Raw genomic sequence first — 24,022 nt, 5'->3', positions numbered from 1 at the left:
GAATGTCCAAGTATTCACGTGTCCACCAAAATGTTGGCTCTACCAAGCAAGCATGCTCTCCACTACTGGGAGGCAGGTGTTGGGGAAGGAGCAATGATACCACTCTTTCAGGCGTCAGGTCAGTGCGAAAGTCACTCTCCCTTAAGAAAGAAAAGAATAGGGGCGCCTGGGTGGCTCCGTCGGTTAAGCATCAGACTCCAGCTCAGGCCATGATCTCACAGCCCATGGGTTCGAGCCCCCCGCTGACAGCTCGGAGCCTGGAGCCCGCTTCAGATTCTGTGTCTCCCTCTCTCTCTGCTCCTTCCCCACTTGTGCTTTCTCTCAATAATAAATAAACATTAAAAAAATTTTTTTAAAGAAAAGAATAATTCCGTCTTCATATTTTCCCACTAGCCTGCAGGCCTCCTCTGGGCCGCCCGCTCTGCCGTTTACAGACCGAGGCTCCCTGGCGTCCTGCCCGCCGATGGTCAGCAGGCCTGAGCCTATTTCTTCCCTCGTTGCTCTACCACCTGCTCTCCTGCCGCGGGGGCGGCGGGGCTCCGTGGTGGGGCTGGCCGACAGGTGTCCCTGCTGGGAATGACAGGCACCACCTTCCCCGGGGCCACCTGAGGACCCCACCAAACAGAAGGCAGTCCGGCCTCTGAGCGAGGGGGGACGGTGCTCTGGCCCCCACTGTCTGCTTCGCTTCGCCTCCCGTGATTTATGGCCCGAGGCCGGGCGCTCTCTCCGGATTTACAGCCGCCTATCCCGGGGACAGCATAAATCACTACCTCTGTGGCAACTCCAATCTCCGTAAGAGACGGGGAAGATGCCCAGGCGGGTAACTCCTTCTCCCAGGGTATTAGGAGCCATGGGGGGGGCGGGGGGTGGGGCATTGCTGGGATGCAGAAAGCCTGCTGAGGATCAGGGAGCCGGCCGGTTCCCTGCGACACCCCCAGCTTGTCCTCAGCCCACGTGGGGGTCAATTATCCTCGTTCTGTAAATGCAGATTCCCAGTGGGGGCAGACGCCCAAGGTGCGGGAAGCTAGTCCCGCCAGCAGAGACACTTCCTAAATCCAGCCGGAAGGGGCAGCAGTGTTGGGGGCGGAGACCGAGAACAGGATGCGCCAAAAAAAAAAAAAAAAAAAAGGGTGATGGTCAATGTCTACCATCGCTCAGCTGGTTTGCACCCAGAATCATCCAGGTGTGCCCTACCCGCCTTATTTCCGAGGAAAGAACGCCCGTGGCCCGCACGAGCGGGGGGCCGGCCGGAGCGCAGGACACTTGGCCGCAGAGCCAGGGTTCCCACCGGCCCCTCTCCTGGCAGCTCCTGGGGGCCCCAGGAAGTAGGAAGACCAAATTCCGCCTTGTTCTGGGGGTGAATGAGTGAGTGCGCTTGGAGGCAGAGCTGGTCTGACGTTGCTGCTTCTCAAAACCCCGCTCCCCTCACGAATGCCCAGCACACACTGTGTTATTAATTACAGGCCCCAACAGACACCCAGTGAAAAGAACTTTACAGCAAACACCCACTTAACCAACCACCCAGACGTCACACGTAACACTTTACCATATTTCCTTTATCACATTTTTATCCATCCCTCAATTCTTTTTTTTTTTTTTTTTGTATTTCCAAATAATTCGCAGACATTGGTGGACTTCACCTCTCCACAGTTCAGCTAGCGTATCATGTCCTAGAGTTAAAATTTTCTTTACTTTTTCTGGGCAGAGGGGAATGTATATAGAGTGAAATATACAAATCTCGCATACTTTATCATATTAAGTTCTTTTTTTCTAAGTTTATTTTATTTTTGAGAGAGAGAGAGAGAGAGAGTGCACAAGTGGAGAGGGGCAGAGAGAGAGAATCCCAAGCGGACTCTGTGCTCATAGTGCAGAGCCCCCCACGGGGCTCGATCTCACAAACCCTGAGATCATTACCTGAGCCAAAATCAAGAGTTGAACACTTAACCGACTGAGACACTCAGACCCCCCTTATCATATTAAGTTCTTAATATTAAGTAAGTTAAATGTTGACTACTGTTGTTTTGAGCATTGAGAAATACACAGTGCCCTCAAAATGATGACATTTGCCTTGGGCTGTCTGCACCCCTCTTGGAATGTTCCTGCAACTCCACACCCAGCGGGGCAGGGGTGGGGGGGACCCAGGTGGAAAGGGCCATTTGCTCTTCACTTCAAGAATGCCTTTCCTGGGGCACCTGGGTGGCTCAGGCAGTTGGGCATCAGACTTTGGCTCAGGTCCTGATCTCGCAGTTGGTGAGTTCGAGCCCAGCATCAGCCTCGCTGATGGGAGCCCGCTTGGATCTTCCTCCCCTCAAAAATAAACCCTAAAAAACAATTAAAAACAAAAAAAGAGTACCTCTCCTTAACTGCCTTCAACCCACCTTGTCTGACTTCACTCCTGACCCTCGTCTCTGCCTGGTGGCCTGGCCCTCACGAAAGACACCTGTCTTCCCGAAGTACAGTGCTAGCCACGCAGGGCAGGCCCAGGGCCCCAAGCCTGGGGTGACCTTCTGGCTGGAGATCACAGCCCCCACCCCAGCTTGCCCAGGAGGGGCCGGATCGTGGCTTCTGCGATAGCAAGATCAGCAGAGGAAGGTCAGTGTTGATCCAAGGAAACTACGTTGTTGGCCACAGGTTTGTGAGAGGTGGACAGGCGGGAGGCAGCAGGGCGCACAGCCGGGCGGTGGGTCTGGCCACACAAACCCCCTGCTGGGCTCTTCCGTGACGGCTTGGGAGCCGCGTGGCAGCAGCCGGGCTTTGCTCAGAGCAGCTGTCCCTGCCCTCCATGCCTTCCCCTCCCCTTCTACGAGTGACACCTGGGGACACAAGTCAGGGTCAAAGCCGAGGGGCTCAGGGGCTGCAGAGACGGGACGTGACAGCCCACCTGTGACCCCGCATTGGGCAGATACCACCATCTAACTGCAGGGGACCCCAACTGTTGTTTTAACAAAGATAACACAGGTGGATCGAGGAAAGTTTAAAAACCACATAGGGAAGTCTGGGGGACTCGGTTGGTTAAGCGGCCGACTTCAGCTCAGGTCACGACCTCACAGTTCTTGAGTTCGAGCCCTGCCTGGGGCTCTGTGCTGACAGCTGGGAGCCAGGAGCCTGCTTCGGATTCTGTGTCTCCCTCTCTCTCGGCCCCTCCCGTGCTCGCACTCTCTCTCTCTCTCAAAAATAAATAAACACTAAAAAAATGTTCAAAGTCTGCATATAAGAATATTTATCTCTTTTCTCATAACTCCACCACCACAGGAGCGCCTCCATTAACGTTTTCGTTTATAAACTTCCAGTCCTGGGGGCGCCTGCGTGGCTCGGTTGGTTGAGTGTCCAACTCTCTATGTGGCTCAGGTCACGATCCCAGGTCATGGGATTAAGCCCCACAGGAGGCTCCAGGCTGAGCGTGACCCCCGCTTGGGATTCTGCCCCTCTCCCCCCACTCTCTGTCTCTCTAAAGGAAACAAAAATGAAACAAAAGCTTCCAGCCCTTTATTTAGTCTTGTGCATTTATATATTTTAAAAAGTAAAATCAAATAAACAAAAACAAATAAAATCAAATCAAATAAAAAAAAACTATGTTGTAGTCAGCTTTTAAAACGCAATGTTATTTTAACTATCTTTCTATATTACCTAAAATTATTCTCTGTAACTATCTTCTTTCACTTAAAATTTTATATTATGAATATTTAACATATTCATATTGAATTATGAATTCATAATTAACACTATGAATAGTTAACACAAAAGTAGAAATGCTGAGTGGGCACCTGGGTGGCTCAGTTGGTTGAGCGTCTGACTTTGGCTCAGGTCATGATCTCACCGTTCGTGAGTTTGAGCCCCCCGTCAGGCTCGCTGCCGTCAGCACAGAACCTGCTTTGGATCCTCGGTCCCCCTCTCTCTGCCCCTCCACCGCTCTCTCTTGCTCGCTCTCTCTCTTTCAAAAATAAATAAAAATTTGAAAAAAGTAGAAATGCTGCAATGAATGCCCACATAATGATCACCCAGATTCTGTTTATCAAGGTTTTGATGCAATTTTCCACATGACCTTTTTTTTTTGCTCTAGTAACACACAGTACATGCCAGACCTCATGTCATTTCCCCTAATTACTTCAACCCCCTCCTCCAAAATATATGGATATATCTTATATCACAGTGCCACTATCATATAAATATTTGGTATTATCAGATACTTAGTTTGAAATTCACCAAATATCTAAACAATGCATTTCTTAAATCAGTTCCTTTGAATCATGAATTCTAAATGAGAAATAAAATTATTTATGCAAGGAGACATTCTGGGAACCCGGCACCCAGGAATATCTCCCCAGTCACCCAGTCACTAGGAGCCCCCCCACCTAGGCTTTAAGATTGTGTGTTCGTGGTATTTTGGCTGCTTCCTGGGGACATCCGGGTCCTACCTCTTCAAGGTGTCCAGCGGCTCCTTCCTGCTCATGACGCCAGTGTCTGGGTCCACCGTGGTTAAAATGCACCTGGACACACACACACACACGGCATCATACGAGGGACAAAGCAGACTGACCTTGGCCCTCCCACCCTCTCCCCTCCAGGGGCGGAAGGAAGTGCCTTACCTGGAGCACGCCATTACTCTTTTCAGTATGACGTCACCAATAAGAAGCTCATCCCAAGAATCCTGGGGGACAAAGCACAAACTTCATAGGAGCACTGCCCAAGCCCGCGCCGTGGCACGCCTGGGTGGGGACTTGGCAAGAGCGGACACCTCGTGAGGCCACAGACGGCAGACTTCTTACACCACAGACGGCAGACTTCTACCTCAGCCCTCAGAAGCCACACACCCCCCTGTCCTCTCTCTGCCTGTGACAGGTCAGTCCATTCCCCTGCAGTGAAATGCTCCCTTTGCTCTCACTGAAATTCACCTCCCGGGACGCCTGGGTGGCTCAGTCGGTTAAGCATCTGACTGCAGCTCAGGTCACGATCTCAAGGTTTGTGAGTTCAAGTCCCACATCGGGCTCTGTGCTGACAGCTCAGAGCCTCAAGCCTGCTTCAGATTCTGTGTCTCCCTCTCTCTCTGCCCATTCCGCACTTGTGCCCTCTCTCAAAAATAAATAAATACACTTAAAAAAGAAAGAAAGAAACTCACCTCCCTGACTGATCTCACTGGACTCGGGGAGGGGGGAATGCAGGGGTTGGGCTGACGGACGGTGTGGGTGACAGAGAGAAAGGGTATGGACGGGGGTGCATGTCTCTGTTGGACCTAATCCTTGGGGCCCTGGTGCGTGCACCGTGTATCTCCCCTGGCGAATACAAACAAATCAACCGTGCTCCCCTCATCTGTGTGTGCTCCAGCCCAGGGAATTCTCTGGCTTTGGCCCACAGCCAGGGTCACTCCTTTTCAGGACAAATCAAATTAATGGACTTGGCGCCCCCTCGAATCCAGCAGAGGAGACAGGGCATCCACGCAGGAAGAGTTAATGATCAACATATTTTTCAGGATTCCAGAAAATTCGAGAGAAAGCAATAGAAGATAGTCCACTGGACATGAGTTTACCTTCACAGGCAAGAATTGATCTGGAGGTTTTAGAAGGACAAACCCTCAGGCTGCTCTGGTCAAGGGAGGTTTTAGGGAAAAGATAGGATTTGAACAGAACCTTCCAGAACAGAGACTTTGGAAGGCACAAGAGAACGGGGAGGAGACTGGGGAAATCATTAAAAGGAAAGCATGAGGAGACGCAGGACATCGAACCATAGTCCTGAACCTCTTACCCTGGGAGAGAAGTGCCAGCTGCTTCAGGGCTGAAGACGAAAATTCATGAGGTAAAACCACCTGCCCAGTCCAGTGTGACCACAAGCCAGAGAACCGGAGACTCCGGATTTTCACTCTGGGAGTGTGTATCATTTTTGCTGTATGTATTGCAGCTGGCTTTTTAATGTTTTATTTATTTTTGACAGAGAGAGGGTGAGAAAGAGAGAACGTCTGGGGAGGGGGGCAGAGAGAAGGAGGTAGTACAGCTTTTAATCATAAAATAGGTCTCTTAACTGCAGGTCCAAAAAAGCTGCCCCCCCCCCCCGCCCCCCGCCCCTCCTGGGGTTAGAGCAGCCCCAGCCTGCTCTGTGTGTGTTTGTCCACCAGGGGGCACCATGGTCACAAAAACAAAAAAAGATCCAAAAGAAGAGAAATGTGGGTTCTGGATAGGAAATTAATTAATTATTAATTAATTAATGTACATTAGAAACTGTTGGAGACTAAGTCACAGATAAGTAACGTAAAAAATTCCTAATAAGGAAAGCCAGAAATGTAAGCGGGTCAAAGCCCTGAGCCCTGCGATACTCTGGCCTTGAGCAGACCCCCAGCTGTCCTGTCATCTCCCAATCCATCTGTGCTAATACCATCCCTGTGGCCACCTAACTGCCTGCGTTCACCACTGTCGCCACCTGTCTTGCTGGCCTGTTCACAATCTGATCACCCTGGACTGTAATCTCCTTAGAAACAATCATATTTCTTCAGTCCTGTTCTCTACATGTCCATCCACAGGGACACAGTGGGACTAACTCATCGCACAGTGAGTGACAGGCTATTGCAGATGCGCTTGGGAGGCTCAGTCAGTTAAGGGTCCAACTCTTGGTTTCAGTTCAAGTCATGCTCTCATGGTTTTGTGAGTTCGAGCCCTGCCAGTGTGGAGCCTGCTTGGGATTCTCTGTCTCCCTCTCTCTCTCTCTGCTCCTCTCCCACTCTGCTGTCTCTGCCTCTCTCAAAATAGATAAATAAACTTAAAAAAAAGAGTGGCGTGCTATTACAAAAATGAGCTCAGCCAGCATTGTATTAACATGGAATTTAAAATGCGAAATGTTCCCAGTTAGGAAACATTGAGAGTTATAGAGAAATGAAGGCTTCTAGAACAAGATTCAGTTCAAACAAATCTAAATCTGAGGTCCTATTCTGAGAGGGCTGTTTCCACTCATTTCATCTACATCTGAATCTGACCGTCTCAGAACTTTGGGGCAGGAAATGTCGTCAACATGACCCAGGGCACAAGGATCGCAAGGGGGAGGGAAGCATAAAGTGGGTCACAGTTGGGAGAATGCCTGAGCCAGGCTCCTTCACTCTGATTGTAGGAAAGAGACCGTCCCCCTCTCTAGGACACTTTGTGTCTAAGAGCTTGGTTGCAGATTGGGATAGACCTTGATTCTTACAGCTGCCATCAGGGTAGATGAAATCATCTGCACTTCACAAGTGCAAGAAGCGGAGGCCTTGAGGGGTTCAAGGACTTATCCAGGGTCAGACAGCCACTTATTGAAGCAGGTGGCTTCAAACCCAGGTGCCCCTTAGAATGCCCAGAGGTCCTTTGGCACAAGGTACAGTCTGAGTTCAAGACCCAGCTCCTCCAGTCGCCATGGGGCAGCCTCGGGCAAGCCAGGTCACCTCCCCAGGCCTCTCCCTTCCCCCTTATAAAAAGGAAATAATGACTTTGACCTCCTCAGGCTGCAAAGCACAATTCGAGCATTCAGTGGAACCCACCCCCTTTCCCTTTTCCTGAGAAGGAAAACCCACCTGGCCACAACTGGTAAAAGGCCAGAATCAAGGAGACATCCAAAGCAACCAACACTGATCTCTCCCTCTTGTCTGAGTCCAGCTGAACCGTGCTGGATGTGAGCAAGGACAGGTGAGCTCCCTGTCACAGGGGACCCCGGAGGGACAGCCCAGGGCAGGCTCCCAGGGATAGCACACCACACCCGCCTTGTACTGGACGCTGACCCGCCGTCTTTGGAAAACATGGCATGCTCAGAGCGTTTTCACGTAAAACGTCAGAAGCGGTTTTGGAGGTACTTTTGTGGCCTCTCACTGACTCACACTGCTTTTATACTTTTTATAAGTCACCTAGCCCAACTGATCCTTTGACAAACTTGTAAGGTAACGCTAGGCAGAAAGGATCAGCCCATTCGCCAGGCAGGTAAACAAGCCTGCAGAGAGTCAGGCAAAGGCCAGCAAGCAAGCTGGAGGCGGACCTCAGAGCCTCGGGTTTGAGCATGGGCTTCAGTTTCCTGCACACTTAGCTTCTTCCAGCACACTTAGCTCCCTCCCCACAGCAAGATGGAGGCAGGATCCATCTCCCTGAGTATCAGCGTTAAAACTCAGTCACTTGGACTCAGTTCTCCCCCTGCACTTAACCTCCACTTTCCATCCACAAACACCCACCACCAGAACTCTGGAATTCCCATCTGAGAGCTGGTGCCTCCGTCAAGTACCCACAGCTAGATGGTTGCCACTCACCAAGCCCTGAGGCCCCTGACATCAGCCTTCCTGGTCAAAGAGGGAGAGAACCAATGAAATAGCCAAAGGCAATGAGGAAGGTAAATCTGCTGCCCAAATCATGTGGCACCGTGGAAGCCCTTCATGCTAAGCCACAGTGCAGGCATCTGAGGGCAGACTGGAGGTGGCATCGGAAGCATTTTAGGGCAGCGCCATCCAGATGGGAGACTCCACCCCCACGCCCTGGCAGCCACACTGTAAATGCCTATCTTCCCCCAGCGACCAACAACTGAACAGGAAAGCTAACTTCAACAAAACATGAGAATCCCCTGCCTTTATTCCATGGCCCACACACATCATGCATCTTATGCTACATAAATTTGGCTCAAAAACTAATGTACTTTACTGAGAATTATCCTTAGAAATCTCAGACCCTGAACTGCTCCCTGACACCAGCACCTCCACTTTATCTAGATTTGTGTCCTCCGTGCTAATGTCTGAGCTGATCAGGTGCTCAAGAACTCAAAATACTGAGCAGACCAGCATACGACCAGTAATCAATGAATTCTTCAGAATAATCTAAGGAAACATCAAAGACTTTATGCCTTAAAAAAAATTTAAAGCCAAGGAAAGGGGAAAGGAAGGCATTACCTCTGCATGGACATCACAGCCTGAAATGACGATATTGGGCCTGAAGTTAGCCACTTTAACTTTCTTTTCCAGCCTGGAGTTGAGATCGGCCAAAGATGCCTCAGAGAGGATCAAGAAGGGGCTGGCATCTGAGTACACAACCTGGTAAGGAAATAGAAATGGTTAGAACGTGGCACACAGAGGACGTATGTGGTTAGTTCCTGGAACCCTCCCCAGTCAGCCCCTAGCGTGTGTGCACGCGTGCGTGCATGTGCACACACACACACACACACACACACACACACACACACTATTTCTAAGTATTTCTTTAGTTCTTTATATAGAAAAGTCACAGTGGTACAGAAGTCTTAAAGAGCCTTGGAGATAATAGGAATCACATGATGGAACCAAAAAAAAATGTGGCCTTGGGATCCTAAAGCTGCCATTGGCCAAGTGCCCTTGAGGAAGTCACTCCACCTTTCTGAGCCTCAACTTCTCCAATGATGATGGGCTTGATGACCTCAGTATGGATGTTAAAAATATTCACCGATTCCATGGATACCTATTTTTGATGCAGCCTACTAATCAACGTCAGGTACTTTTTCTTTATATACACACAAAATATATATACACATTTTTTTAATGGTCATAGAAATTGTGCTGCCAGCCCCTCCTTTTACCATGAATCCTTACCGCCATATTCCTATAAGGACCAATGTAGTCACTTTAAGTCCGCAGATCTCATTTGCCCAACTGTGATCTGACCATTGCAACCACCCAGGAAAAAGTTCGAGCTCCACATACAGTTACAGAATAGAGTGGAAAAGTTTCGGAACCGTGTTGGCACTGGAAGGCTTACATAAATAGGAAGGTAGATGCCATGGGAAGAAAGCAAGAGTCCCCCAAATCAAGAAACAGATGAAGCTCCCGAAGGAAGGGCTTTCATTGTGGTCTGTTCTTTAGAATCCCCAGCTGGTGTTCAGGCCAAGGTGCCTGGGAGCTGCCTGGGGACATGACAGAGCCGAGCTCAGCAGACGCGCTGCCCTGCCCGACGGGCCGTACGGGACGGCTGTGCACACGTGATGAGGCCTGCCTTCCACAGGACACACCGAAGGCCAAAGGCTCCGCTGACCTGGTCTGTGGGCTGGAACACGTCCATGATTTGGTGAGAATTTCTCGGTCGCATGTGAGGCTCATAGTGCACCAGGCGGTAGGGCTGCGTCTTCAGGAAGCTCGTGATCCACTGGGCCGCAGCCTCCCCACAGTCCCTGCCCTCGATCTCCAGGCCGTGCACTCTGCAGGGAGGGGCAGGAGCAAAGATTGGTCATGGCTTTGAAAATGTGGAACCCCTACCGTGTCTTACACATATCAAAAAGTGGTGGTGTCTTTGGGCATCTGGGTGTCTCAATCGGTTGAGCATCTGACTCTCGATTTCAGCTCAGGTCATGTTCCAAGGTGGGGGGATCGAGCCCCATGTCCGACTCCATGTTGAGAATGGAGCCTGCTGAAGAGTCTCTCTGTCTCTCTCCCTCTCCCTCGGCCCTTCACCCACTGTGCGCGCTTTCTCTCAATTAAAAAATTTTAAAAAAAGAAAGAAAAGCTGTAATGTCACTGTGATTCTTTAATTATCAGGAAATATGATTTTAGCTGGTTCTGCCTCCGAACCACTGTGTAAACACAAATGAAGTTACAGTTTCCAGCCTTGCTTTGCCCAGGTTTACAATACAGTGATACAGGTCCGTGCCTCGCTATCTGGAAGGAAGGCACAGGAGAAAAAATAAGATCAGCTGTTTGAAAAAATACTGAGTTTTCCAGATGAAAACTAACGCATCAGCATAAACTCAAAACTACTGCAAAATCTGATTCATGCAGCTGGATAGAGCCCAACTCTATTTTACCAGCTTGACGACAACACAACTAGATTCAGCAATGTATGTGAAAATGTTCTGAAAAATCTAAGATGGTATAGATAATAATAATCTAATTTGGGGACGCCTGGGTGACTCAGTTGGTTAAGCATATTGGTTTCAGCTCAGGTCATGATCTCAGGGTTCATGGGATCAGGCCCGGTGTGGGGCTCTGTGCTGACAGCATGGAGCCTGCTTGGGATTCTCCTCTCCCTCTATCTCTGCTCCTTCCCACTTGCATGCTCTCTCTCTCTGTCTCTCTCAAAATAAATAAATAAGCTTAAAAATAAAATTAATAAAATAAAATTTGCATCAAAACATGTCCCATGTAAAAATAACAATAATAGGGACCCTTGGGTGGCTCAGTTGGTTAAATGTCTGACTTCAGCTCAGGTCATGGTCTCACAGTTTGTGAGTTTGAGCCCTGCATAGGGCTCTGTGCTGACAGCTCAGAGCATGGAGCCTGTTTCACACTCTGTGTCTCTCTCTTTCTCTGTCCCTCCCCTGCTTGCATTCTGTCTCTGTCTCTCAAAAGTAAATTAACATAAAAAATAAATAAATAAGTAAAATAACAATAATCTAATTTGATTGGATTGCTAGTAATCATAGGATTTGGAGTCTCCCCCACCCCTCTCGATGTGTAGTAAAGAAACACTTAGGCCAGTTTTTCCTAAGCATAGGACCATTGCTACTGTGGGTATCCAAGATAATGGTGGCACTTGGGCACAATAGGAAAGAATGGTGAACTGCACAGAGAGAAAGTGACTCCATTCAGTTTCATGATAGGAAGTCCTTAATGTCTAGCAACAGCTGAAAATAATCTCTTTCTAAAAAGGAAAAAACAAACCTCAGGTCCAGAAACCTCTACAAGCAATTAATTCTAGCTAGAATTAGGTAATACTCCATTTGTAACATATTTATTATTTCAGTTAACTCCTCCACTTGGAAAATTATATAGGTATCCATATAAGGTTCCCTATTTAAATAAATGCATTTAAGGTTTTGGTTTTTTTTTTAAAGATGAATCGATTTGAATACAAACATTAAGTAAATACAGTTGACCCTTGAACAACACGGAGATTAGGGGTGCCAACGCTACATGCAGTCGAAAACCCACCTGTAACTGTTGACTCCTCCAAAACATAACTGCGAATAGCCAACTGTTGACCGAGTGTTCGACAGTAACATAAACATCTGGTGAACACATATGTCGTGTGCTCTATGTATTACACACCATATTCTTACAATACAGTAAGATAGAGAAAAGAAAATCTTAAAGACAAAATACATTTATAGTACTGTATGTATTGAAAAAACTGTGCACGTAAGTGGACCCGCAGAGTTCAAACCTGTATTGTTCAAGGTTCAACAGTGAGAGAGGTAGACTGACACTAGCATAAAGCACGGTCGTGTTGTGCAAATGCCTGAAGTTTGGGGAAGAGGAGTCAGGTAGACCTAGCTGGGTGTGGATCCTGTTCCCACAAATGACTAGCCCAGTGACCTTCATGGATATTTCTTACTTTGTGCCTTAGTTTCTTGATCTATAAAATGGGGATAAAAATCACAACCTTCTTATGAGGGTCAGGGATAATCTACACAAAGCCCCCAAGACCATTCTCTGCTTTGAGACATGCTCAGCAGAAGGAAGTAATTACTCTAGTTTTGTCTTGTTGTTTTGTTTTGTCTGGTTATTTCAAGTTAGCTTCCCTCATAGCAGTCTCTTGCGACCCTTCCTATTTCTGTGGGATCAGTTGTAATGGCTCCCCTTTCATTTCTGATATTATCTGAGTTGGCTCTCATTTTTCCTAATTAATCTAGCTAGAAGTTTGTCAATTTTATCTTTTCAAAAAACTAGCTCTTAGGAGTGCCAACGATACTCAAATTTTTTTTTAATTTTTTAATGTTTATGTATTTTTGAGAGACAGACAGAGACAGAGTATGGGTAGGAGAGAGGCAGAGACAGAGGGAGACACAGAATCTGAAGCAGGCTCCAGGCTCTGAGCTGTCAGCACAGAGCCTGATGCGAGGCTCGAACCCATGAACTGTGAGATCATGACCTGAGCCAAAGTTGGATGCTTAACCAACTGAGCCACCCAGGTGCCCCATATTCAAATTTTTAAAAAATAAAAATAAATAAGCCAGCTCTTCATTTTATTATCTTTTGTATCGTTGTTCTGGACTCTGTTTCATTTATTTCTGCTCTAATCTTTGTTATTTCCTTCCTTATGTTAGCCTTGGGCTTGGTTTGTTCTTTTTCTAACTCCTTCAGTTATAAAATCAGGCTGTTTAGTTGAGATCTTTCTTTTTTTTTAATGTCAGCATTTATCACTATAAACCTCGGCATCCCATAGTTTTCGGTAAGTTGTGTTTCCATTTTAGTTTGTTTCAAGATTTTTTTTTTAAATTCTCTTTCAATTTCTTCTTCGACTCACTGGTTGTTAAGAAGTGTATTGTTCAAATTCTACATGCTTGTAAACTTTTCAGCTTTCTGATTTTGATTTCTGGTTTCTTGCCATTGTGATTGTTAAACTACTTGATATGACTTCGATTTTCTTAGATTTGCTGATTTGTTTGGTGACACATCATATGACCCACCCTGGAGAATGCTCCTTGTGTGCTTGAGCACAACATGTATTCTGTTGGACAGAATGTTCTATAAATGTCTGTTAAGTCCATTTGGTCTGAAGTATGGTTCGAGGCCAACATTTCATTATTGATTTTCTCTCTACATGATCTATCCACTGTTGAAAGTGGGATACTGAAGTCCCCAACTATTGCTGTATTGTCCATTTCTGTTAGTGTTTCTTAATATATTTAGGAACTCCAATGTTGGGGGCATATATCTTTACAACTGGTATATGTTCTAGATGAATTTATCCCTTTTCATTATATAATAAACTTCTTTTTCTCTTATGACAATCTTTGGTTGAAAATCTATTTTGTTTGATTAGATACAGCAACCCTTGCTCTCTTTGGTTTCCACTTGTGTAGAATATTTTTCTCCTCCCTTCGCCCTGAGTCAGTGTGTTCCAAAGTTGAAGTGACTCTCTTAGAGGCAGACTATATGAGTCTTGTTTGTTTATCCATCTAGCTTCTATGCCCTTTGGTTGGAGAATTTAATTAATTTCCTTCAAATCACTGATGGATAGGGGTGCCTAGGTAGCTCAGTTAGTTAAGCATCCAACTCTTGGTTTAGGCTCAGGTCCTCACAGGTTGTGAGATCAAGCCCTGAATGGGGGGATTCTTTCACTCCCTCTGCCTCTCTCTCTCTCTTTCAAAATAAATAAACTTAAATAAACTAAGCATTGATGGATAAGGGCTGATTAATGCCATCTTATTATCTTTTACCTGTTTTGTAGTTCCCATGTTCTCTTCCTCTTTTTTAGTCTTCCTTCGTGAATTGATGACTTTCCACAGAGGAATGTTTTTATTCCCTTCCCTTTAACTTCTATGATTCCTCTGTAGGTGTTTTGCTTTGTGGTTACCATAAGTTTAATTAAAACATCTTATAGGTAGAACAGTCTATCTTATGCTGACTTAATTTTGATCTCATACAAAAACTCTACTCTTTTTGAAGTTTATTTACTTATTTTGAGAGACAGAGAGAGAAAGCACTAGCAGGGGACGGGCAGAGAGAGAAGGGGAGATCCAGAATTCCAAGCAGGCTCCATGCTGCCAGCACAGAGACAGATGCAGAGCTCGATCTCAGGAACCATGAGATCATGACCTGAGTTGGAACCAAGAGTTGAACGCTTATCCAACTGAGCCACCCAGGCGCCCCCCAAAACTACTCTTTTACTCCTCACTCTGTTTTATATTTCTAATGTCATACTTACCTGTTTTTATATTGTGTGTTTATTAACAAATTATTGTAGCTACAATTATTTCTAATACACTTGTCCATACCATGACCCTAGAGTTAAGTGATTAACACACCACATATTACAATATTAGAGTATTCTGATTTTGATTTTGCTTACCTTTTTTTTTAAGTAATCTCTACACCCAACGTGAGGCTTGAACTCGGGATCATGAGATCAAGAGTCACATGCTTTACCAACTAAGCCAACCAGGTGCCCCAATTCAGTGTTTACCTTTACCACTGTGTTGTATATTTTCATATGCCTTCATTTTACTAATTAGCATCTTTTCTTTTCAGTGGAGAACTCCTTTCAGCATTTCGTGAAAGGCAGATATCTGGTGATGAATTTCCTCTCCTTGTGTTCATCTAGGAAACTCCTTATCATCCATCAATTCTAAAGAATAACTTTGCCCAAGAGTATTCTTTTAAATATTTCTTGTAATGTCTTATTTACTTTTGAGAGAGAGAGAGAGACAGCATGAGCAGTAGAGGGTCAGAGAGAGGGAGACATAGAATCCAAAGACAGGCTCCAGGCTCTGAGCTAGCTGTCAGCACAGAGCCTGATGCAGGGCTCGAACCCATGAACTGTGAGATCATGACCTGAGCCAGTCAGACGCTTAACTGACTGAGCCACCCAGGCGCCACTGCCTAAAAATATTCTTGATTGGTAGTATTCTTGATTGTCACATTCTCTCCTAGCCTGTATGTTTTTTGCTGAGAAGTCAGAAGACAGCCTTACATGGGTTTCCTTATATGTTACATCTCTTGCTTTTTATCTCTTGCTGCTTTTAAGATTCTTTTTGATTTTTTTTTACGATTTTATTATTTAAGTAATCTCTACACCAAACATGGGGTTCTAACTCACAACCCCAAGATCAAGAGTTGCATACTCTACCAACGCAGCCAGCCTGGTACCCCTCTTTTTCTTTGATTTTTGATAGTTTTATTATAATGTCTTGGAGAGACTCTATTGGAGTTGAGTTTATTTGGGGACCTATAAGCTTCATGAACTTAGATATGCAAACATTTCCCCAGATTTTGGAAGTCCTCAGACATTATTTCTTTAAATAAATTTTCTGCCACTTCCACTTTTCTTCTTCTTCTGGAACTCCAATAATTCACCAATTGTTTCTTTTAATGGTAACCCATAGAGCACCTGGGTTTTTTTTCACACTTTTTCATTCTCTTTAATTTGTTCTCCTCTGACTGGGTAATTTCAAATCCTGGATCCCACAGATTCCTCCATTTGCTTGATCCGTGCTGCTGCCAATACACTTTACTGCATTTTTCACTTCACTTTTTCAGCTCCAGAATTTCTATTTGCTTTTTCTTATCATTTCTATTCCTTTGTTTAACTTTTCATTTGTCCATTTGTTTTCCCACTTTCGTGGAATTATCTATGGTTTCTTGTATCTCATGGAGTTTCCTTAAAGCAGCGATTTGAGTGCCTTCTTGGGTAAATCCCAGACTTCCATGTTTTTGAAATAGGTTACTAGGTAATTATGTTCTCTGGTGAGGGGCACCTGGGTGGCTCAGTCAGTTACGCTTCAGCTCAGGTCATGATCTCGCAGTTTATGGGTTCAAGCCCCATGTCAGGCTCTGTGCTGACAACTCAAAGCCTAGAGCCTGTTTCGGATTCTGCGTCTCCCTCTCTCTCTGCCCTTCCCCCGCTCTCACTCTGTGTGTATCTCTCTCTCAATAATAAATAAACTTTAAAAAGTAATTAAAATTATGCTCTCTTGATGACGTCATGTTTCATTGACTTTTCACGTTCCTTGGGATTTCATGTTGCTGTCATCACATCTGGGGCAGCAGTCACCTCCTCCAGTGTTTACTAATGCCTTCAGGAAATAATGCTCATAAATACCCAGAATAGGGCACCTGGGTGGCTCAGTCGGCTAAGCGTCCAACTCTTGATTTCAGCTCAGGTCATAATCTCTTGGTTTGTGAGATCGAGCCCTGTGTCAGGCTCTGTGCTGACAGTGAGAAGACTGCTTGGGATTCTCTGTCTCCCTCTCTCTCTCTCTGCCCCTCCCTCACTCTCACTCTCTCTCTTTCTCTCAAAATAAATAAATAAGCATTTTTAAATAAATAAATAAATACCAACAATATGAGGCCTTTAAATTAGCACAATTTTGTCCTCTGCCTTCTTCTTTCCTTTCTCTTCCCACATTTCTCCTGTGCTCTGAGCTGCCTCACCTGTGTCATTAGGTCTAGCATTCCACTGACAAACTGTCCTAGTGAATCCAAGCCAAAGAGAGGCATCTGGGTGGCTCAGTCGGTTATGCATCCAAATTTAGCTCAGTTCATGATCTCGCGATTTGTGGGTTCGAGCCCCGCATCAGGATCTGTGCTGACATCTCAGACCTTGCAGCCTGCTTCGGATTTTATGTCTCCCTGTCTCTCTGCCCCTTCCTGGCTCGTGCTCTGTCTCTGTCTCTGTCTCTCAAAAATAAACATTAAAAAAAAATTTTTTTAAAGAATCCAAGCAAAAAAAAAGTTCCTAAAACCTTTAACAAAGATAATGCAGCCGTGGTTTGAGGCTGTTTGCCTGAGTAATCCATATAAGGACCCTAATTCTCTGTATCCCATTAGCGGCTGGCACAGCTTGTGAGAAAATCCAGTCACAATCTAACCAGCAGAAACAGGCGTACTGGCTATGATCATGACCTTCTGAAAGTGATCCCCGGGCCCCAAGACTCATCAGAAATCTTTAGGACACTGTGGGCTGCAGTTACACCTCCATCCCAAGAGAATGGCCTGGGCTGCCAAAGGAAACCCGGGTCCAAAAGGCCCTTGACATCTTTGCTCTAAGAGTCCGTGAACTATTTTAACATGTCTAAACCTTCTCGTTTTGCAATTTCCAAACACAATCTTGTTTAGTCTTTGAGCATGGACCAAAGAGCCTATTTAGAACCATGAAAAAAAGTGTCCACATAATTCCAAATGAATTAATAATTAAGTGGGGAAAAATTAGCCACAAGAAAGTCTGGGTAGATACCTAGTTATGGCAGACAACCATGGACAGGAGCCAGCTCATAAGTTCAAGCCCTATGTTGGGCATAGAGCTTACTTAATAAATAAAAATGATGGGGTGCCGGGGTGGCTCAGTTGGTTAAGCATCTGACTTCGGCTCAGATCATGATCTCACAGTCCGTGGGTTCAAGTCCCATGTCGGGCTCTGTGCTGAAGCTCAGAACCTGGAGCCTGCTTGGGATTCTGTGTCTCCCTCTCTCTCTCTGCCCCTCCCCCACTCACTCACTGTCTGTCTCTCAAAATAAAATAAAGGCATAAAAAATAAAATTAAAAATAATTCTAAACAAAATAAATAAAATAAAAATAAAAAGTTTGCCTCAGACAATAAATTAAATGCAATTAAAGCAACAAGAAATTGCTATCTTTTTCCTATAAAAATGGCCAAATATTTGTGAGCATACTGGTCAGAATGCAGTTAGACAGACTTGCCCATAAAACCCTGGTGGCTATAGTCAGTAGAACCATTCTGCAAAATTATTTAGCAACATATATCAGAAGTCTATGTTTCTAGCAAAACCATGGCTAAAAAATTTTTCCCTATGAAAATAATAAACAATTTGAACAAAGATTTATGTTGCGGCCCAGTAGGCAAAAATAACCCTCAAACAATATTTGGCCTCTTGGGCCACACATGTGGCTTCTGTTCATTCTATGATTTTCTCATTGCTTTGTAAAGAGACATGTACTTTTAGGCTTTGAATCAACTTGGTTCAGTCAGTGGCTCCAGCCCTCCCCTTGCTTTGCTTTCTAGATCTTTGTTTGGTGTAGGGAGTTAACCCAAACCTCTGCCATGAAATTTGCATATTTAAGGATAAGCATCCTGCCCATGCATCACTGATGAAGGGCCTTAAGGAATGTAAATCTCTCCTCATATAATTCTTCAGGCTCATCTTCCGCTTGTAGCCAGACTATTATTGGGGAATCCCTCCCTTGTAATGACTTGATTGTTTCCTTTTATTTACTACTGTCCTGATAAAAATGACTTTTTCCGGAGCATGTCTTTACTTCAAAAATCTTGAACTATGTAACCATTAAAGAAATGATGTCATCACCCATGGTATATAAGACCCTGGCTATCTTAATAAAGTGTGGCTTTACCACCATCCACGTTGTCTGTCTGGTCTGTCTCGTCTGTCTCGTCTGTCTTGTTCGTCTTGTCCGTCTTCCTTCTTAGAGATATTTTCACAGACACTAACCCCCTACTCAGGACCTTTCGACTGTGGTGCGTGGGTTGGTCCCCCGCAGATTTATACTAAGATACTTGTCACATTCTTCTTCAAACCTGGAGAAAATGGAAAACAATCCAAATATTTAATTGTGGGAACACATTAAAATGCATTATAGGACACCCTCAGGATGAAAGAATATGCTAACAGGAAAACTGTTATTTTGAAGATTTTTTAATAATATGAAAAAGTATTCAATGTATCAACTTAAGTATATGACAGTAATCATGTATATTTTTACATTTTTACATTATTTTTATACTGTTTCTTTTAAAGGATTAGCTACAAAGACAGAAAGAAAATATCAGAATATAACTTATCGTTATCTCACAGGTTTTTGTTCACTCCTTTTTTTAGTTTAGTATTTTCCAATTTTTCAACTATGACTATGTGTTATGTTTATAATTAAAAAATCATCAAAATTAAAATAAGAACACATTATGTCTAAAACTCTAAGATAGTGTAGAAATGATATCGGTATTGCTTCTTTAAACTTCTTGGGGTCTTTAGATACTTTTCAGCTAACTCGGATCTACATGTATTGATGTGATGTTATTTTCTATGATGGGCTATGGACTACATTCAGCATTCACGATGCATCAAAATGTAGAAGGTGTGACAAGAGTAGAATTAGACCAAACTCTAATTTTCCCAGCCTAGGATAAAAAGTCCAACTCTAGACATGAGCTCTCGGAAGCAAAGCTAGTTGTCCTACACTAGCTGCTTCCTGGGAGCCCTTGTAATGTTGGAGAAAGAGCGTCTGCACAGAGCAGTCCCCTGGCTGAGTCTTCACCCTCCCTACGCGCGGACCCTGGGGCGTCTGCGCGTCAGATCACGCTTGTGGTCGCAGGTGTCTCTTCCGTCTTAGAACTTCCTTCGTTAGTACCAAATATCACAGGTCACGAAAACATTTGTGACTTCTGTCTTTCCAGGCAGAACAGGGCCAGTCCATGGTAACTGTAGGTCTAAACTCACCTCTTCCTGGACACTCTCCACTGTCGCTCCCACCCCATTTCTGTCCTTTATCCTTTAGTGGTGTTAATTCTCTCTTGCTGACGTGTGAATATGCTTTTTTCCCATGGTTTTCTATATAGGACTTTTCTGTCTCTCAACCCCACATTAACACACATTTATGAAGATGCTCCCTAATTTTTTTTAGTTTATTTATTTATTTGTTTTGAGAGACAGAGGCAGAGGCAGAGACAGACACAGAGAATCCCAAGCACACTCCATGTTGAGCAGAGCAGAGCCTGATGTGGGGCTTGATCCCAAGAACTGTGAGATCACGACCTGAGCCAAAATCAAGGGTCAGACACTTAACAGACTGAACTACCCAGCTGCCCCTTTTTTCTCTTCCTTCCTTCCTTCCTTCCTTTTTTTGAAGCTGCTTCCTTGTTCCTCTTTCTTTTACGTCATTATGATGTTGCGGACTTGACCCTACATACAGTATGTTCACAATCAACAGTTAATTATCACCAGTGTGCCTCAGGGCTCCTCCACAGTTCACACTTCCTCACACACCGCGAGGACAGATACTCACTCGAGGAGTAGGCCCCCCCTTTCCCTTACCTGCATGTGTACACGGCATTGGTGGCCGGCGTCCTGACGGGCAACAGCAGGTCCTTTGTGTAGGCTGCGCTGAGGGTCAGGGCATCCCCCTCGCAAGTCGGGGAAATCAAGACCAGACGGGGTTCCTGGCGAGCAGTAACCATGTTCCCCTTCTCGTTGACCACGAGCCAAAACCTGCCACAGTCAAAACACAAGAGATGCATGGCCTACTGTGAGACGCCAGTCACGGCTTCTCCTGTCATGGCCAGTCCTCTTTCACGTCCTCCCTGTAAGCCTGGTGTGTGTGTGGGTGTGTGTGTGTGTGTGTGTGTGTGTGTGTCTGTCCTAAACATCAACTCAACAGCACAGCAAGACTGAGTCTGTCAGTGAATTTCAAAGGCTTTGGTAACCACTCAGGCAGCCGATGTATATAATCTCTTCAGAACACGAGGAGCTCCTTGGTGGCACAGAAGTCAAAGATGTTCTTATATTTTCATCTCAGCTGCCAGAAGGTATGACCACTTTCATTAAACATGCCCCAAGGGATGACGGGAAACGGTTTCCCAGAAAGACCTGAAGGGCACAAGGAATGAAGCAACGAGATGATGTCTCTGTTGTTCCCAGAGTGTGGGTTTCAGCGGAGACGCACACAGGCCACTCCTACCTTGCCAGGTCCACCCCCACCTTTGGGAAAAAACCCACGTTTCCATATTCAGGGCTGCGAATTCTGCAATTTGCTCAAAGGTCTATTGACACCATGGACAATATTTCTTCTAACCCAGTACTCCAGATCTAGAGGCACTTCCAGGAAAAGAGAGGCACATGGAGAAATGAGAGTAACGAAACTGTCCAGGGTGCGGGGCGGGGTGGGAAGCCACTTGTGCAGGTTATTTCTCAGCGACCAAGGAAGCCAAATATATTGACATTCTGATCATTTCATTTCTCACCAGATTGAATGAATACAGTCAGGGAAGTGAGCTCGTGTTTTTGGGATCCGCAGACATGAGACAAAAAGACAGCAGAAACGTTAGGCTGTTGAAGAGCTCTCGCCTCCAGTGGGTCCTTGTGGTGGAGATGTTTCAGCCACATGAGAAAAAGGTTAACGGCAGCCCTTTCCTGAATTGCCTGTTTATCGATCCTCACCCTAGACCCAAACAGAGCTCTCCCCGCCCCAGCCCCCTGGTACCAGCACATGCATAGTCTTCTTTGTGTAATAATTCTCCCAGGGGATGATGGCAGTGTGATCTTTCTAAACTACAAATCTAATCAGGTCCCTCCCCCGATGAAAAATCCCTCCACCGTTCCCGCTTTCAGGATCACACCCCAACTCTCCAGCAAGGCAGGCAAGGCCCGTCCTGCCCCAGCTGCCCACCCAGCCATTCACAACCAGCCCTTCCTCTTTCTAACTGTTTTTGTTGTGGTAACATGGGCACAACATAAAACGCCTGGCATGCCCTGAGGTATGTCCAAAAGGACTGAAACCAGCCCCTCACACAGGTATGGGGACAGTGGTGTTCGCATAAGCGTCCACAACACCGAAAGGTAGAAGAAACAACCCAAGTGTCCATCCACGAAAAACATGTTTTTAAATGGGTTTTTAACGATTTCAGGTGCACAATTCAATGGCATTAAGTATCTTCACAACGGTTTGCAACTACCACCACTATCTACTTACAAACGTTTTTCGTCACCCCAAATAGAAACTTTGAACCCATGAAGCAATTACTCTCCATTCTCTCTCCTTTCCCCCCGAAGCCCCTGGTAAACGCCAGTCCACATCCTGTCTCTATGGATTTGCCTCCTGCAGATATTTCATGTCATTAGACTCATATAATACCTGCACTCTTGTGTCTGGCTTACTTCACCTAACACACCGCTTGTGGATCTGTGCTGTAGTGTGTACCAGCCCTGCGCTCCTTTTTGTGCCTAAACACGGCTCCGTGGGGGGTATATGCCACATGTTGTTTACCCAGTCATGTGTTGTTGGGTATTTGGGTATTTGGGCTACTGTGAGTACTGCCGCAGTGAATTCCCTTTCAGTAATTCCTTCTTAGTACACTAGCCTTTCCCCCAGTATACCTTCCCCGGCACATCCAGGGTCTTTACCCAGCTTATTCTTTCTCTCTCTCTCGAATGTTCCTTTCCCAATTTACTTGCCGGGAAAGTTCATAATTATTTTTAAATTTTCAGTTCAATCTATGACGTCATTCCTGACCACCCCAGACAGTTTCTGGGGCTCCTTCTCTGTGCTCCCTGGCACGGGTCACACGGAGTCCTCTAAATTCTTGCGTGCTTCTCCTTCGGGCCTGCCGGTAACATGATGACAAAAATCGCGCCTGTCACAAATGCCAGCTCTTATTATTTATTATTATATGAGCTCAGTAAATATTCTCAATCGGCACAGGACAATTACAGTCATACCCTTCGCCTCTGGGGCCTACACAACAAATTCAATACATTGTAGCGTCTTTGAGAGTTGGTGAACTCTACGTAAACCATGAAATATCTACGATTCTTGACTTCCTTCCTGAAGCAAAGATGCAGAGCTCACATGCGTCGTGAATGGCCCTCTCCTCTCCGCTGCAAGGGGAGGGGGGAAGCTATAGCCGCCCCCCTCCCCAGTTCTGAGTCACTTGCAGGAGCTGAGGGCTGGTCTGGAAGGAAAGAGCTTGAAGCAGAGCATTACAGTGAGGCGCTGGGCGCCAGACCCAGAAGCGAACAAAACCGCGCGCTCCGGCCCTTTGCAACCTTCGCGGAACCGCGGGGATTCTCTAAGATCTTGACTACCCAGATAGGGCATGAATAAAACGCCTTTTCACACCCATGTGCTAAAGAAAACAAGAGTCCTGGCTCCACCGTTGGGTGGCGCGGAACCCCAATTTCTTTGTTCATAAAAGAGTGCTTGCGCGCATGAGGAAAAAATAGGCAATAGCGCTTCCTCGGCCGCAAGAAGCTGAGGCTTCAACAGCTGTTCTTGGGAGCGCTGCACCTCGCTGCGCCCCTTGAGAGCTGCGATCCGCGGCCCCAAGTTTCCCCCAAGTTCTCTAGAGACCTTTTCATGAAACTACTGTGGCGGGCACCGATCCCTGGAAGGTGCCGCCTCCGCTAGATGGAGTTGAAGAAGTCCCCAGGCACGCGGGGACACCTGGGTGCAAACCATTCCCGGGCAGGAGCGCAGAGGTGAAAGCGCCCGCGGGAGGTGGAAATGCAGCCGGCTCGAGAAGCGGGTCGGGACCATTAAGCCCTGGGTCTCGGGGGCCTGGGGCCTGCTGTTGGGACGTTAATTGTCCCCTCGTTCTCTTTGTCCTTGCTCCCTTGAAAGGGAAGGAAGGGCCAGCTGGCGGACTCAGCAGATCGCCCCCGCCCGAAGCCCTCCTCGCGCAGCCCCCGCCCGGCCTCACCTGTCCCGCAGGTGGCCGCAGCGCAGCCCCAGGGCCGTGCACTCCGCCGTGCTCACCGCCACCCCTTTGCAGGACTTGACCGGGTAGATCCAGAGCTGCGACACGGTGCCCACCTGCTGCAGCCGCCGCCGGCGCCGCCGGGACCGCTCGCGGCGCCAGGCGACCGTCCCCAGCGCCACGGCGGCCAG

The 24,022-nt window shown here is 46.3% G+C and overlaps 1 protein-coding gene across 1 annotated transcript in view; it reads right to left on the bottom strand.

Moving 5' to 3' along the window:
• Positions 1-24,022, bottom strand: part of MARC1 (mitochondrial amidoxime reducing component 1) — a gene marked incomplete at its 5' end in the record, with an annotated part of 32,537 nt that extends 8,515 nt beyond the window's left edge. The window contains 6 exons of the mRNA XM_029933409.1: positions 4,416-4,487; positions 4,587-4,648; positions 8,876-9,016; positions 9,987-10,149; positions 20,455-20,628; positions 23,835-24,022. Coding sequence (XP_029789269.1) covers positions 4,416-4,487; positions 4,587-4,648; positions 8,876-9,016; positions 9,987-10,149; positions 20,455-20,628; positions 23,835-24,022 — 800 coding nt within the window. The remainder of the gene's footprint in view (positions 1-4,415; positions 4,488-4,586; positions 4,649-8,875; positions 9,017-9,986; positions 10,150-20,454; positions 20,629-23,834) is intronic.

Source organism: Suricata suricatta, chromosome 3, assembly GCF_006229205.1.
Source record: "Suricata suricatta isolate VVHF042 chromosome 3, meerkat_22Aug2017_6uvM2_HiC, whole genome shotgun sequence".
Lineage (NCBI taxonomy): Eukaryota > Metazoa > Chordata > Mammalia > Carnivora > Herpestidae > Suricata > Suricata suricatta.
Note: the sequence above shows the minus strand (reverse complement) of the source record. Positions and strands in the feature narration are given on the sequence as shown.